General features: G+C 44.3%; 1 protein-coding gene across 2 annotated transcripts; it reads right to left on the reverse strand.

The window, feature by feature from the left end:
* Window positions 1–5,524: 5,524 nt before the first annotated feature.
* Window positions 5,525–12,394, reverse strand: LOC122618524 (chitin deacetylase 1). Of its 2 annotated transcripts, XM_043795017.1 has the most exons (4): window positions 12,164–12,394; window positions 10,948–11,120; window positions 10,504–10,753; window positions 5,525–7,039 (listed from the first exon to the last, which is right to left on the reverse strand). In XM_043795017.1, exons 1-4 carry the CDS (start codon window positions 12,216–12,218, stop codon window positions 5,892–5,894), a joined length of 1,626 nt encoding a protein of 541 aa, XP_043650952.1. In that variant the 5' UTR covers window positions 12,219–12,394; the 3' UTR covers window positions 5,525–5,891. The 2 variants fall into 2 exon arrangements, with proteins under 2 accessions (XP_043650952.1, XP_043650953.1); XM_043795018.1 differs by lacking the exons at window positions 10,504–10,753; window positions 10,948–11,120; window positions 12,164–12,394 and adding an exon at window positions 8,922–9,033 and having other exon boundaries at window positions 5,526–7,039.
* Window positions 12,395–15,120: the final 2,726 nt, after the last annotated feature.

Below are 15,120 nucleotides of genomic sequence, written 5' to 3' on the forward strand. Positions count from 1 at the left end.
GGTGGATAGCGGCAACTCACCCTTATGGCCAACTCACCACGACCGCTGCGCCGGCGCAAGAGCTTTCAAGGGGCAGACTTGTGGATCCCATTCCGAAATGCCAAGGTACGCGTAAGCGGGCGTCTCTCCGCTTCTTCGATGTGTGAAGAAAGGTTAATTAGCATTTACATATGGGCGCAGGTGGGAGCGGGATCGGTCTGTATTTTACGACCGATTGTGCGGGGGATTTGATTTTGATTTTTTTGTTTCATTTGCAGCTCTTCAGACGACTGCACCCCATGGGCTTGTTTACTCCGCTAGTTAGTCATCCGCTTAGACATAAATCAAAGTCGAGTGCCCATCAATCTTTTTCTGCCACTGACCCTGAATTTGCGAGTCTTTTGTTCGAACATCTGCGACGCGGCGGTATCTCGATTCTATCAAATCCATCAACTATTCTACGTAAATCTCGATTTCGTAACTGTTTCTCCTTGTTTCTCTCTTTTCTTTCTAAACCCTTTTCTACTGCACGTTTCTTGTCCAGTTGATTTTTATTTTCACCCAAACGAGCCCAGAATCCCAATGGGCTGTGCCTCGCGTCACCTGTTGCATACTAAGCAGGGGGCTTGGTTGAAACTTCGTCTGGAAGCTTCCCAGTGCCTGTGCAGCGTTTATTTGTATGCCAATCGCAGCTGCCGCATAAAATTCTTGTTAACGTGGCTAAGACACCGAAAGGTTATTAAACCTCCGACGACTCGAACGGTGGAGTGCTCAAGTGCTCGAGTGTTCCAGCAGCAGAGTGGTTGAGTCACAGGGATTAAGTCTGAATGCACTCCCTGCCGAGGATCTCGAGTTGCCTAATTGTGCCAAGCCAAGTATATCCCGTTGTTAACTGTTTTCTTATTCCCTTCTTTATTTTATTTTATTTTTATTTTCGTTTCTGTTTTTTGTGTTTTGTTTTTTGCACTCCCCAGTCGCTGTTATGTAAAGCAGATGGAGGCGATGCAGGCGCTTTAAGGGCCACATACCGCCAACCAACCAGCTGAATACCTGCTGCCTGTTATTCAATAAGCCATCCGCAGTGGCTACCAAAACCCGTAAGAGTGGGCAAAAAATAAGAAAAGTAACAGCAGCAACAAAACGGAGCATGTTTGCGGATATGAAATTGTTGGGGACAACTGCGGCCACTTCTGTGGACGATGGGTATGCACAAATCTGCGATCACTTTGTAACGGAATCGAATAACGGGAAAGATAAATATTTGCTTACAAAATAATGAATCGCGAATGGAGCAAAAGAAAAATATTTGCTTTGTAAACACCTTCACTTGGAACTTAAGGTATATATGTACATACGTCATCAAAAAAAACGTATTGATTCAGAGTATTTTTCATTTGAAATCCTTAACTTCATAAATCCTTAAAACTCCTAAAGCTTTTGCTTGTAAATGTTTCAAGTTCCATTTTAGGCTCAAATGCGCTTGGCTGATCTAATAGAGATTTTGCAGGGATCTTCTTTAATAACTGAATAACTGAAAAAGAGCTCAAAACCAATTTCAACAACTTGAAAATGTTATTGGCAGCCTTCACACGACATTTTCCACGACATCGATCATGAGTATCATAGCTGGCACGTCAAGTATTTCTTCGATATTACCACTTTTGCTTTTTTCTCAAGTCGCTTGAGTTCACTTGACCACAGATCACCGGGGCGACAGAATGGCAGAATGACAGAATAACAGAATGACAGAATAACAGAATGACCAGCGGGCAGATAGAAGCCGCAGAACAATGTCAATTAAGTTTTATTCGTGTCCGATCTAGAAGGAATCGACTGGTGGCGTGTTAATGCAATTTATTCGAGTATTTCCAGCACATTGCATAGTTATTTCCTGAACTTGAAAACGAGTTCTGTCACGTCGCTAAAGAGCACTCCGTACATAAGTCAAATGAGAATGCAGAAAGGCCAACATGGCGTATGAGTGTTTTTCTTGTTTCTTATTTCTTATTTCTTATTTTTTATTTTTTGTTTCTGCAGCGGGAGTGCCAGTGCCAGTGTACAGTGGAAAATTCTCGGAATCGCCTCAGATCACAATTGTGTATTTTTAATTGCGGTTGGCCAATTTGGGTGCAACTGGAGAGCCGGCGGAGTGAAGGTTGCCAATTGGCACGAAGATGCCGCAAAAAGCGGTTCACCTTCTTCGGCGCGAAATGCCGATTGCAGCATTTTCTTAGTTGCAATTAATTTCAGAGCCGCGCTGGTACGGTGGTGATACGGTGATATAATCCCTCAACTGGTGAAGCATCTCACCGAAAGCCAACAAAAAGCACTGATTATTATTATTTCTCTGCTTCTTGCCGTTTAATCAACTGTTAAAACTGGTTTTTCAATTAGAGTGAAAATGTTGATGATATGATGGCACCCCAAAGCGATGAGCAGATGAACAGATGAGCAGCTGAAGAGTGAAAATCGTTTTATTTTATCATCTTATTTTTTTCCACGGGCTTTACGGATTTACATAATTTAGTTGCCCTCGATTTTTCGATTTGCTTTTAGTTGCTTGCGATTGCTAGTCTCTTATTGCCATTGATTTGATTTAAATTTGAAAGCGTCTTAGCCTTTTCGCAGCTGCCATCTGTGGCGCTGGAAAGGTCGTCGATTCGAGACTCGAGATTCGACGAGATTGGAGATCGAAATGAGTGACACACTTTGGCTTTGAAAAGAGCCATCAGCCAGGCCAAATCAGCAACGCCCATGGGCTTTTCCATAGTCCTTCGACAGATTAAAGCGAATCATTTTGCATACGAAATGCGATTCGGCGGACCCATATGTCTGCGCTAATGATTCTCATAAATATGAAGATGATCAGCTTTGGCGTTAGTGATTCTAAAGCAACTGCCTAACTTATTTAAATCCGTAGCTCGACATAAACAAAGAAAAATCCCCAGTTATCAGAGATTTACAACGATACGAGATACATTTAATTTACGAGTGGTTTTAGATTTGCTACTACTAGAGCGAGTTAAAGAGAGTATTCCTGTCATTTACAATGATTTTCCACAATGATGATTTACTACAATGTTTGGAAAAGAGGAGCACAAGTTTCTAAAAGAATTAATTTCCATTTTATTTTTCAGTCATTTAATTTACTTTCTTTTTCACCTTTGAAAAAGATATCCAATTTCAATAATTATATTAATTTGGCTGACCTTTTCCAAGCGAAACGAAATAGTTCTGGGAAAGCAGAATATTAAAACCAATCAAGATACAGAAAGATGGTTTTGGAGGGGAAAAGAGAAATTGGTTTCTTTGTAAAAAGCAGGCGTAGCGGAATCGTTAATGAAGGAAATGGTGGCCAAGGCAATAAACCGAAGTCAAAGTGGAAGATGAGCCTGTAAACTGTGAAAGAAATGCATAACCATAAAACACGAAGACACGAGCTGCGTTGCATAACTCCACTCCGCCCTTGCCCCTCCGAATCGCCGGATCTCCTTTCCGCCGGCTATATCTACATATATCTTCAGCTCCGATCCGCGGGGAGCGTTTAATTTATGGCAGCCAAGAGCATCGAAGGCCTGCAGCAAACAACGGACTTTCTTTTTAGTTTGTCTTCAATCTCCAGTCTGCCAGTCTTCCAGTCTTCAGCATATCGAAAACGAACTGTTTGCCTTTGACTTTCAATTTCCATTTTCCATTTGAAAACTCATCAGCTGCGATCCGTATTTAAATTGCCATCTTCATCATTATGCAATTATTGTGTGTTTGAACTTTTCGCGAATGGCGTCTGCTGATCACCTGACAACTGCAGCGAAGGCAGTCACTTATCACTCACCTGGAAGCTGGAAGCTGATGGCTTCACCTTGCCTCACCATTGACGTCACCGAACGACCAATGCTCAGCCTCCTACGCGTTCCAATGAATCAACAGAGGGCCCAGAACAAGGAAGCATATTCGAGAATTAAGTATACGACTAGTTGGCGCAACTTGACGCACGGTGGAACGAATCGCTTACAAAGTTGAGGAATCTAATGCAAATGGGGTAACCTTTTCAGACACTACACGAAATCAGTGGCCAATAAATTCCAGCTGCAAATTTAAATCAAAGCATTGGGAATATTCTGTTTTTAAAGTATACATATGTCAACGGTTTAATATAAATTATGGCATTCGATTCTATTCCGAAGGAAACCGGTTACTCCACCAGGCACGTTACTCTATATTTATGAATTTGAGGTGCCTACAAACAGGATTAGCTAATTAGTTTCGGTTTATGCATATTTTTAAATTGACAAATTTGAAATGAGTTATTAAGCGACGAGAAAGCCAGAAAGCTCGCCAGAGGCTATAAAAAGGTTATGAGCGAAAAGCACTTACGAGCATTTCGTATTGATGACATTTATGAACGTCCGAAATATTGTCCGGCAATTATTTACTTATCCAAAAACGTTGATTCGGCAATTTACTACCTGTTTCATTCTCTCTATCCTTCTAATTCGTGCCAATTTAGGACCCCTTTCCAGCAAGCTTTGTCCCACTGTGCGGCGTCTCGCTTGCAATTTATGCAAATCGCCCACTTTGCAACTAGTTCACTTACCTCGGCGCGCAAAAGTAAAAGTTTGCTCGGGTTACAATCTTACACACCTGAGCGCAGGGAACTCGTTTTTTGGGCCACTTTTGAGCCGCGGAGAGCCGCTTACCTTGATGGGTGATAAAACTTATTTATGCGTCGCATTCGCACCGCGAGATACATACAACGAATCCGTATTTATTTATTCGGCTGCCAAAGGTGTAAGGCATATAAATATAATATAATGTGTATTCATATGTGCCTGGTATTTCCAGCCGAAAATTTGCAATGCTTGAGATTAATTAGCAGCTTTTCGATGTGTTTGCATTGCGCAAAGAGCCGCACCAAATCGAGTCCGACTCGGAGCGGGGTCGCATCCAATCCGAAGACCAAGCCCAAGCCCCAGAACCTGTTTGCCCATCCTCGAATGGCCACAGTCGGATCTCCACATATTAAAACCTCTGCATTGATTTGTGCGCATACGAATTAGCGAATCTTGAAGCCTTTCATATGTCATTTTATGTCCGTATAATATAGACCGATATATTTCATTCTAGACCGGATCGACACTTTGGTCCCATCGGTGCTGAGTTGGGTGTTGAGTGCTGGGTGCTGGGTGCTGGGTGTTGGGTGTCCAAAACCTGTCTCGGCATAGGCGAGATTTGCATATGAAATGCACATGGGAACTCCAACTGAAATCGAAACTGAGCCCCAAAACGCGTTATTGTTATTCAAATTCGTGTCTTATTTTTTCCACATCGTATAATTCCGAAAAACTGGTTAGTAAGTCAGTGGGTAGATGGCATACAAAATGGGCCGTCGACGCTTTACTCTTCTTGGCTTCTTAGCAATATTTTTTTGTTGCTAGCTAGCAACTAGCATATGATAATACAAATATTTGGCCTGGCTGAAACAAGCGTAGAGGAATCAAAAATCCAGTATTTGGTTTTTCTTGATTTTTTGTGGTTTTTTCGTTTATTTCATTTTTTTATTTAAATATACACATACAAATTAACGTAAAACTACAAAAAAGAGTGTAAACACAAGTTCGGATGTTGTGGCTTGCAGTTTTGAATATCTTTTGTTGGTCTCCGTGTCGAATTTCCATTTCATTTTTGTTTTAACGTAACCGTAACACAGCAAAGACTTGATCCTCGAAATCAGTCAAATAGAGAGTACGAGTACACTCGTAAAAGTCTTGCAATTCAAATTCAAATAGGCGATAATCGATCGAGTGAGTGTGTTGGGCTAGGGCTTAGGGTTTGGTGTGATAGGTATGGGTTAAGTTTGGGTTAAGTTTGAGTTAAAGTTTGGGCTCAGAGGGCGCGGGGCTAAGATCGCTGACTTAGAAGAAACCATCGCCAGTGGGATCGCTGACCCATGGGTAGTTGTTGGGGCACCGGACGCAGGTCTGCAGGTTGATGGTCTCCCCGGGAACCTCCTTGGAGGTCAGCTTGCAGGTGTTGGGCACCCAGCAGGCGGGCTTGCCCTCCACCACGCACTTCTCCCTCCAGGGCTCGAAGTTCTTGACCTCGCTGATGGTGCGCGGGTTCTGCATCCACTGGATCACCTGGGTCATGGTCACGAAGTACACGTCGTTGTGGTTGGCCAGGATCTCGTCGATCCAGTAGAGGAAGGCGTCGAGGAACTCGGGGTTGTTCTTCAGCCAGGCGGCGTGGAAGTACAGACCCAAAGGAGCGCGGTTCTGGTCGTAGTGGCGGTCGAAGTTGTGGTTCAGGAAGTTGTAGAACTGGTCGCCGGTCAGGATGTTCGAGCAGGAGTCCACCATGGCGCAGCCGGGCAGGTACTCATCGTTGACGGGGTCCTCGCGACGGTCCAGCTCGTTCATCACCATCTCCCACACGGCGTGGGATCGGGTGGGGCAGCTCTGCAGGTTGCCGTGGCAGCGGTGGGGCATCCGGAAGTACATGGTGTAGGGCCACAGTGGGGGGTTCGACAGCGGCGCGGTGATGGTGGAGTCGTACAGGAAGGCCTGCTCCTCCATCATGGTGAACTGGTTGTTGCCGCCCACGCGCAGGTAGGGAGCGCGCACGCCCACCACCGAGTTGTCCGTGATGTTGGCGAACTTCTCCGTGATGATCCTCATGCCGGCCATCTCCTTGGCCCAGTTGTCCACGGTGGCGTTGGACCAGAAGCGCTCCTCGTCGTTGTGCGTGATCGAGTGCACGGCGATCTCGTGTCCCTTGCGGGCCGTCTCCTGCACCGCCGAGTAGTTGGTGTACTTGTGCGACACGAAGTAGGTGGCCTTGATGGAGCAGCCGTTGGGGTTCTTGCGGTCCTTGAATATCTCCTTGTACAGCTCGATGTTGTTGTTGTTGATGGCGTCGTCGAAGGTGATGGTGATCATCATGGGCACATCCTTGGCGGGCAGGTCGCCGGGGATTGAGGTGCCGTCCTCCGAGCAGAAGCAGTCGGGCAGGACGCACACGGCGGGATCGCAGGGCGGGGCACGGTTGGGATCGTTGTCGATATCTGTGGGGGGAGAATGGTACGAAACATGGGGTTAGGATGGGGTTCTTATAAGGTACACTTTGAAAGAGAGTTCAAACCAGGTGAATTGAAGGTGAAGTCTTGCAACTAAGTGGGGTGTGCAAGGCATATTCTTTAAACTAGTACGGCAGCTTGGGGGTTTTATAGCTTGCAATGCATTTATTTCATATGACTAGAGATATTGTAAGAGCTGTCATACACTATCGTATAAAGCATATGAGTTTGGTTTGGCTTATAATAATAATAAACTTGAGCTGACCAACAATTCTCTTTTCCAACCAAATAAGCAATCAACGATCGCTGCCTTTTCTTCGGCTTTATTGGCCACTGACAATTAGTATTCTGCCTGCGTTCACTTAGCCGGCAAAAGTTCACTAACTTTTCATATAAATATTTAAGCAATTAGCCAACTGTGAGGTGGAAAAGCTTCGAAGACAAGGGGTAAGGGGTTGGTTCAATGAACCGAGGCGGTCTGGAAAAGCAATCAAGAGAGGTGGGAAAATCGAAACGCAAAGTGAATGGAAAATGTCTGCACAATCCGAGTTTTTATATACATAGGTATATGTTTCTTTCATTATTATTTGGATTTTTCTTGGCTTTGTTTTGAGCAATTTTCAAGTGTTGTTCATCAAGCGAGGCCGCTTTGAAATGCAGGGAGCGATCGCTTATTAGCCACACAACATGACACCACACCCATCCCGAAAATAAGCCGCCCGAGTACCGGCCAAATGCAAATGATGGCCCATTGACTCGAGTGGGTCGAGTGGGGTCCACTCAATTGGTAAGCCTTGCACTTGCCGGCTCGTCAAACGGATTCAATTGCGAAAGTTTCCAAAGATATTAGCCGTGATTATTGTTGCCGCTGTCTCATTTGGCATTTGGATTTTCGATTTGGTTTCGGTTTTGGCCAAAGTGAAATGGCAGACACGGCATGTAAAGGCCAAAGCGTTTTGTCCATCAAGTTTTTCACTCGTTTTTTGTGTTTTCCATTTTGCCGGCTCTGCCTCTTTGTTGACCTTTTCGTGCGGTGGCTCCGCTTTCTTTCCCCCTTACCCCTTACCCCTTCCCCCTTCCTCCTTTCTCGCCAATATTTGCCAATAATCTGTCGTTAAAGTCGGCTGTTATGTCATCCCGGACCGGTTCAGCATTCGCTATTCACTCGGTATTCAATCGGTATTCACTCGGTATTCAGCAGATCCCCCGGCATTATTGGCCATTTTTAGGGCCGTGCTTTTGCTCGTTGTATTTATTTTTGCAGAGATTGCCTGAGATTGCCGAATGTATGTGAGCTGGATCTTTATTACCGAAGAGGAGGTTGCCAAGATTAAGATGTATTGTAGTCAATCAAATTGGGCTGAACTTTGTTTTGGCTGAATTTCGTGGGATCGTCACGGACTTCCGAGAATCAGCCATGTTAAGCTGAATCTGTTCATTAATCAAACGTGTTGATTGAGTTCTTGGAAAACCTCTTCGCGAATCAAGTCAATGTTAGTTTGTCAATATGACACTATTTGAAAAGTCATATAAAAATACATTTTCCTATTGCATAGTAGAGTTATATCCTCCATCGCTATTACCCAGCAAAACCTTCCCACCTCACTATTTAGCAACTTTTTCGGAGCACTTTCCTCGCTACTTTGTCGCTCTTTTCAAAGGCTGCCATGTATGACCAGTTAACCGCTCTTTTAATCGCCTGCCATTTACTCCGGAGACGTGGGCTTCCTCATTGGGCCCAAAGGCGAAGTGGGCTAAGCCGGGACTGGAGTTATTCAATTGTTTACGATCGCGGGCATTGGCGGGACTTTATGCTCGGCTGGGCATTTCAAAAGCAGAAGAAGTGCAAATTTTCGCATTTCATACATACATATACCCACTGCGAATCGCAATCTCAGGTGGATCAACAGAAGCGAGGCTGCCTGATTTGTTTGGCATTTAATTGGCTTGTTGAGGCAGCGTTTATATGCCAGGTTAGCCACTTGGGAAATGTCGTTCGTGTCTGAAGAATTATGAGAGCAAACTTGTGGCACTCGTACTAGCTGGCTGTTTGGACTTGCTATTGGTATTTTTATAAATTAGTTGCGGATTTGCGCGGTCTGCTGTATCGATATTTTGTTACTATGTTGTTATAGTGTATTATTATTTCGTATTTATGACTGTGAGTATTTATTTTTCGCTTTTAGCTTTTGGCGAGCTTTGCGGCTTTTTGCAATTGCTAAAAATAACCGTGGCTCTTAAGCCGCTTATGTAAGGCTAATTTACACATGAATCGAACCACCTATGGAGAGGCATTTTGTTTTGCTTCGATTTGATTTCTATTAAGTCCAAGGTTAGCGCTATTACGAAGTTGCTAATTAACGATTTAATGTTTTCCATACATGCTTTATTTTTCCCCTTCCTTTCTGTGAGCTGGCAACCAGCCGTGTCTGACATTTGATTCCATTTCACACTTGACATTTCCACCCAAAGATCGCTGTCCATTCGAGATCGGGATCGGAGTGCCAGTCGAGCTGAGTGTGGCTCAGCTGGGCCTGGGATCGGACGGAGCTAAGGGCTTTGCGATGAATAAGACCGGTTCGTGGGATCTGTGCTGCAGACGCGGTTCCGCTGCATGTGGGCGTCATTGGAGTCCCCAAACCCCTTCCAAAAATCAAGAAAACCCAAGTACAGACACTTGTGTTCCGTTGTCAGTGCTTTCGTGAGTGCTTTCGGAGTTTGAAGTGTCCCTCCTCCGCTGAGGCAATGCCCATATGCCCAAATGCCCAAATGCCGAAATGCCCGAATGTCAACCGGTTTTAAGGTGCGACTGGAATGACTAAAGAAATTTCGATTGGCGCTCGGCCAGAGAAAGACAAGGGATTTGGATGTATCAAGAAGGGAAACATAACATCGATTGTTTATGTGCTGCCCCTTAGAGGCTTATATCATTTGAGCCGATGGAGTAATAACACTCAGCCTCGGGCTTTTGGGAAAGCCAATCCTACAAGTATAAACAACTCTTGGCGGCGGCTTACTTCTATTGACGCCCTCCTCACTTTTTGTGCTGAATCACACTGAATTATGGTTGTCAAATGTCAAATAAAAAATAAAATGAAAAGGTGCTCCACAAAATGTGAGCGAGTGATCACTGGCTTTGGGCTTTTGGCCCCGCATTATCCGCTATATGTGGGCAATTACTTTTGGTAATTCCATTTCATTGGTTTGGTCCTTGGCAATAGTTGCCCTGCTGCCTAATTATTGCTATTTAAGTTTCGGGCTGTTCATAAATCATGCATAATTGCAGTATAAATTACAGCCTTTATTACTTCTACAAATAAAATTGGTTTTGCAACCAAACTGTTAAGTGCTTCGACTTTAAAATGCCAATGTTTTAAAGACAAGGAGTGCCTATAGGCTATTAAAAAATCTTAGGATTCCCATAAAACGAAATAGTGGTTCAAAGCACTTACCACAGGTGTTCTCATCGGATCCATCTGAGCAATCCTTCTCGCCGTTGCAGAAGAGTCCGCGCTCAATGCAGTTTCCATCGCCGCAGGCGAGGAATCCGTCCTGGCAGAGTGGCTCATCTGTGTGGAGCAGGGGCTTCACCCGGCGCTCCTTGTTCTTGGACTTGCAGTTCTTCACCGACTCCTTCCAGTCGCAGGTCTGCTTCTCGATATCGAAGTACAGACCAGCAGGGCAACGGATGGCTTGCAGGCCCTGTTACACAAAATATAAATACGAAATGATAACATTAAGTATGTTTTATAGAGATAGATGGGATCGGTAAATCTGGTAATCATCAAAAGTGATGTATCCGCAATTATTTTACTTTGAGTAAAGTAAACACTTTCCATTTCATACTGCCATACCACCATAGGTACTAGGGTATATGCTACCCAGGAGGAACTTACCGATGAGGTACATTGGATGACGTCGCGGCAGTTGTCGCCCTCGCCGGCCACCAGGCGGAACCACTCGCCGGCGTCCTTGTCCTTGCAAAGCTCCTTCTCGAAGGACTCCTCCTTCTTGGCCTCCTCGGTGGTGGCCTGTCGCTTGAATCGCAGGAGCGGATCGCTGGCACTGGCTGCAAATCGAAACGGGGAAAATGAAAATGAAAATGGATGCAGTTACTGGTGCAGTTGCTGCTGCAGTAGCAAAACCGGAAGAATTTCCACGGCGAATGTGGGTTGGGTTGGGTTTGGTTTGGTTTGGTTTGGCTTGCATTGGATTGGGTTGGGTTGGGTCCATGTCGCCATGGCCTGGCACTTCCTGTTACAAAAACACAGATACAGCTACAGAGATACAGATACAGATACGAGTGGATTTGGCCGGGCTTAGAGACATGGCATGCGGTCGGGCTGGTTGCTGGTGTGTTGGCCGAAAAAAAACACGTTTGGCATTATGAAATACGATGTCACCAGAGAACCGAGCGCAGAAACACCAATAAATGTCGGTGCAAAAACAAAACTGAAATCCGAAAAGCGAATTTAGAAACTCGCTGCGCCTGCGCTATAACTTTGACATTTTGCATCTCGCGACGCTTGGCAACAGCCGACTTGTCTCGCATTTTTCAAATCGGATTCGGATTCGCATTCGGATTTGAATCTGAGTTTGAATTTGAATTTGAAGTGGAAGTCGAGGGAGTTGTCGCATTTGCATAACCGTTAATTGACGGGCAGCAACAAGGCGGTGTTTATGCTGCGACTTTAATCATGATCGATGGCCTGCCTGTCAAAGTCAAGTGGGCTCGGACTGGGACTCATATTGAGTTTCAGAAAACTGCATTCACAGAGCTCAAATGTCAAGCTGAATGGGTTTCTCCGCGGCTCAAGGTAAACAATCGATTGTCCCTTCAGAAAACGAAAGTTGTTTACTAACTAGTCACAGCTGGACGAGTCCTTTGCGTAAATCAAGGTTACGCCACTCACATCTGCATCTCGAAAACGGCTTTTCAATTTCCAGCCTTCTTGTTTCCGTTTTCTGTGAAGGCCGAACCGGTCGAGCAGTTTTAATTGATGTCTTGACAACTTCCGCCAGCCAAATGCAAATTGCAGTTCGATAATTAAAACTTATGACTACGGCGAGCCAAAAGATACATACTCGTGTGTGTTTCATTTTAGACCTTACCTTCGTTAAAGGCCGCCAGAGCCAAAACGGCAAAAACCACGAACAGTTTTGCCATCTTTAGGTGGACTTGGGACTGGATCGATCGCTGGTATTTGCTGCACACTTTTTCAGAGTCTTATTTCGATATTCGGTTCCTGGTAACACACTTTGGTAAAAACACTTCTTGGAGCGCAAGTCTTGTCCTTCCGATCGCTATCAAAGCTCCATTTACACTGTTTGCTACGATGCCGCGCACAATTTCTCGAACCCCTCTCTGACACCAAAGCCCCAGACGAAGTCAAAATTGCTTCTTTTATTACACGGCGGCGGCGGCGACGTCTCTTTCGAGCACCTGTGGTGGGTTTTGGAAAGCTCTCCTGGGGTGGCCCCCAATGCGATCCACAAGAGCTTTGAGCCACTGATTGCCGATGGCTGAACGCTGATCGCTGATCACGGGCAAGCCCGGCTTTTTGGCTTTCTGGTTTTCTGGCTTGCTGGCTTTCTGGCCAATTGGCTTTGGGCCGGAATAGCTCTGTGAGTGTTTGTGTTGCACAAGTCTGGGTCCGATCGTGACCGGATCGTGGCTGAAAAGACGAGAGAAGTGCGGCACGTACGCGAGCACTCTTTTATATGCAAAATGGTGGCGGCTATCGACTCGAAACTGCGGTGAGGTGAGAAGTGCAGCCGCCGTGATTGTGGATTGCAAGTGTGCGAGGTTTGGAGTGCCTTGCAAATGGCACCTATGCACTGGCCGTAATGGCGGATTCCAGAACGTCTGCGGGGCAACCAACTCTCGATTGGCAACCAACTCTAGGGACTAGCCCTCTTCGCTTTGGGCAGGGTGTCGGATGTGTGTCAGGCCAAACGATCCATGTGGGTGTGCCCACTCAGCCGCACTCAATTGCCAAAAATGCATTTTTAATCATCCTACATACACACATCTAGGTACATTTGTTTGGGTATCTCACTAACTTCGGGTATACGCACTCTTTAGGGTATCTAGTAAAATGGCAGTATACAGTGCGTATGATTGATTTGAGAACACTTATTTGCTGTGTATATTCGTACGTTGTACGCTGTGTAAAATGTTATCTACTTGGTGTCAGATGAGAAAAGTGCAACATTCTTTACCAGCGAAATATTCAAGCCTACATAGTTCTATGGCTTATCGAATAGGCTTATTTCACAAAAGATCCGTCTGGCAGTTTTTATTAGTCTGGTTTTCAGTCTGGTTTAGATATTAGGTAAGAGATGTCTTCTCAAAAGTTGAATCTAAATTTTGTTAATATAAGTGTTTTTTATACATACTCATAGCCATGTCAAGTAAAATAGGTTTCTAAATAAAATACAAAGCCCCTATGCATTCTTTATTTTAAAAACAAACTGGAAAGAGTGTTTCATGTTCGCTTTGCTTAAACCAAACCAAGAGAAAGATACATCTTCGATTTTTTCTTAATGTGACTGCTAAGTAGTTCCTCTGCGTCGTCTGGTCGTTCCAATTTAAAAGCAGTTTTTTACCTGTAGCGACCTTGATCATTTTAAAGCCAAATTAAAGCCATTTATGGCCCACAGAGCGGTACGTCGTGCCTCGGCGACTGCCAGCTGACAGAGAGGCGTCTAAAGGCGTGACGAACTGCCACCAACTTGAGCGATTTTGCAGCTTTTTTCAGCTTGTTTCAGTTTTTTCTGTTTCTTTCTGGTGGCTTCAACTCCAAAGTGTGCCAAAGTGCTTTGCCGTACGGCGAGGGACCTTTCTGAATTGTCATTGTCTATTTTTGCCACTCTTGACATTTGCATAGAGGAGTAAGGCTGACTGCCAACTGGCCAGGTCTGTCAGTGCCTCTCGGCTCGAATTTCCAATTAAGATTAAGTAAAATAAGTCTTTGGCTGGGACGGTTTCCGCTTCAACGCAGACGCAGACGCATAGCATCTGCCCGATGAAACTTACGTCAATTGGAGAACCAGTTTTCCATTTCATTAAAATTTGTTCATCTCGTTTCGGCGAATTCTTGCAAAACATTCAATGAAATTCAGGCTTTAAACCGCAAAAATTTACGATCGGGCAAATTAATAAATGTCCAATTACTGGGAAACCATTTATTCCTTTCCCTTTTGTTGGGTTTTCTTTTCCACTCAAGTGCATCGCAATCGACAGATTGTAGAAATGTTTCGCTTGGTTTCTTGACACTGTAATGTTGATTGTTTTGATGTATCTTCACCACACAAAATAATTAAATTATACAGTCTTCCTGGTCAGAAGATTGAAACATTGCGCCACCTGCATCTAAGAGTAAAAGGGTATGTATGTATATAGAGACACTCGACTTCAGCAATCTTCCTCATTTAACTAATTATTGTTAACTATAACACTAACTACACCAACACTAACATATGTTGAAACAATAAAGAGGAATGTTCAGATATTCGCTGATATTCGCAGATATTTTGGCCATTCAAAAGAAATTGGAACAGGAAATTGGAGAAAAACAAACAGGAAAAATTTCAAAAGCGTGGGTATAACAGTTCTAAGCTCTTTTGGAAGCGATAGAAATTGGAAAATCTAATAAAAAAATATAAAAATATCAAAACATTTTTCATATGTGTTGGGGTATAAGTTTTTGTCTGTTTGAGGGCGTGAGAGTGGGCGTATCAAGAAATTTACGCTACGTCTATGTCTCTGAAATCTGCATGCTTACCCCTCAACTTTGTAGCGTTTTCAGTTCCCCCGATTTCGACATTCATAGAGAAGGACAGACAGGCAGACATGGCTAGATTGATATATACCTTATAGGGTCGGAACAGCATTCTTCTAGCCGCTACATACATTTCAACGAATCTAGTATCTTTACCTATTACCTTTTAACTCTACGAGTAACGGGTATAAAATGGGACATTCTGTATTATATTTAGTTGTTGTATTTTGTAAAGATTCTTATCTTTAACCACAGTTTCGTAAACTCACGCAATTCATTCACATC

This window comes from Drosophila teissieri, chromosome 3L (genome assembly GCF_016746235.2).
Source record: "Drosophila teissieri strain GT53w chromosome 3L, Prin_Dtei_1.1, whole genome shotgun sequence".
Taxonomy (NCBI): Eukaryota; Metazoa; Arthropoda; class Insecta; order Diptera; family Drosophilidae; genus Drosophila; species Drosophila teissieri.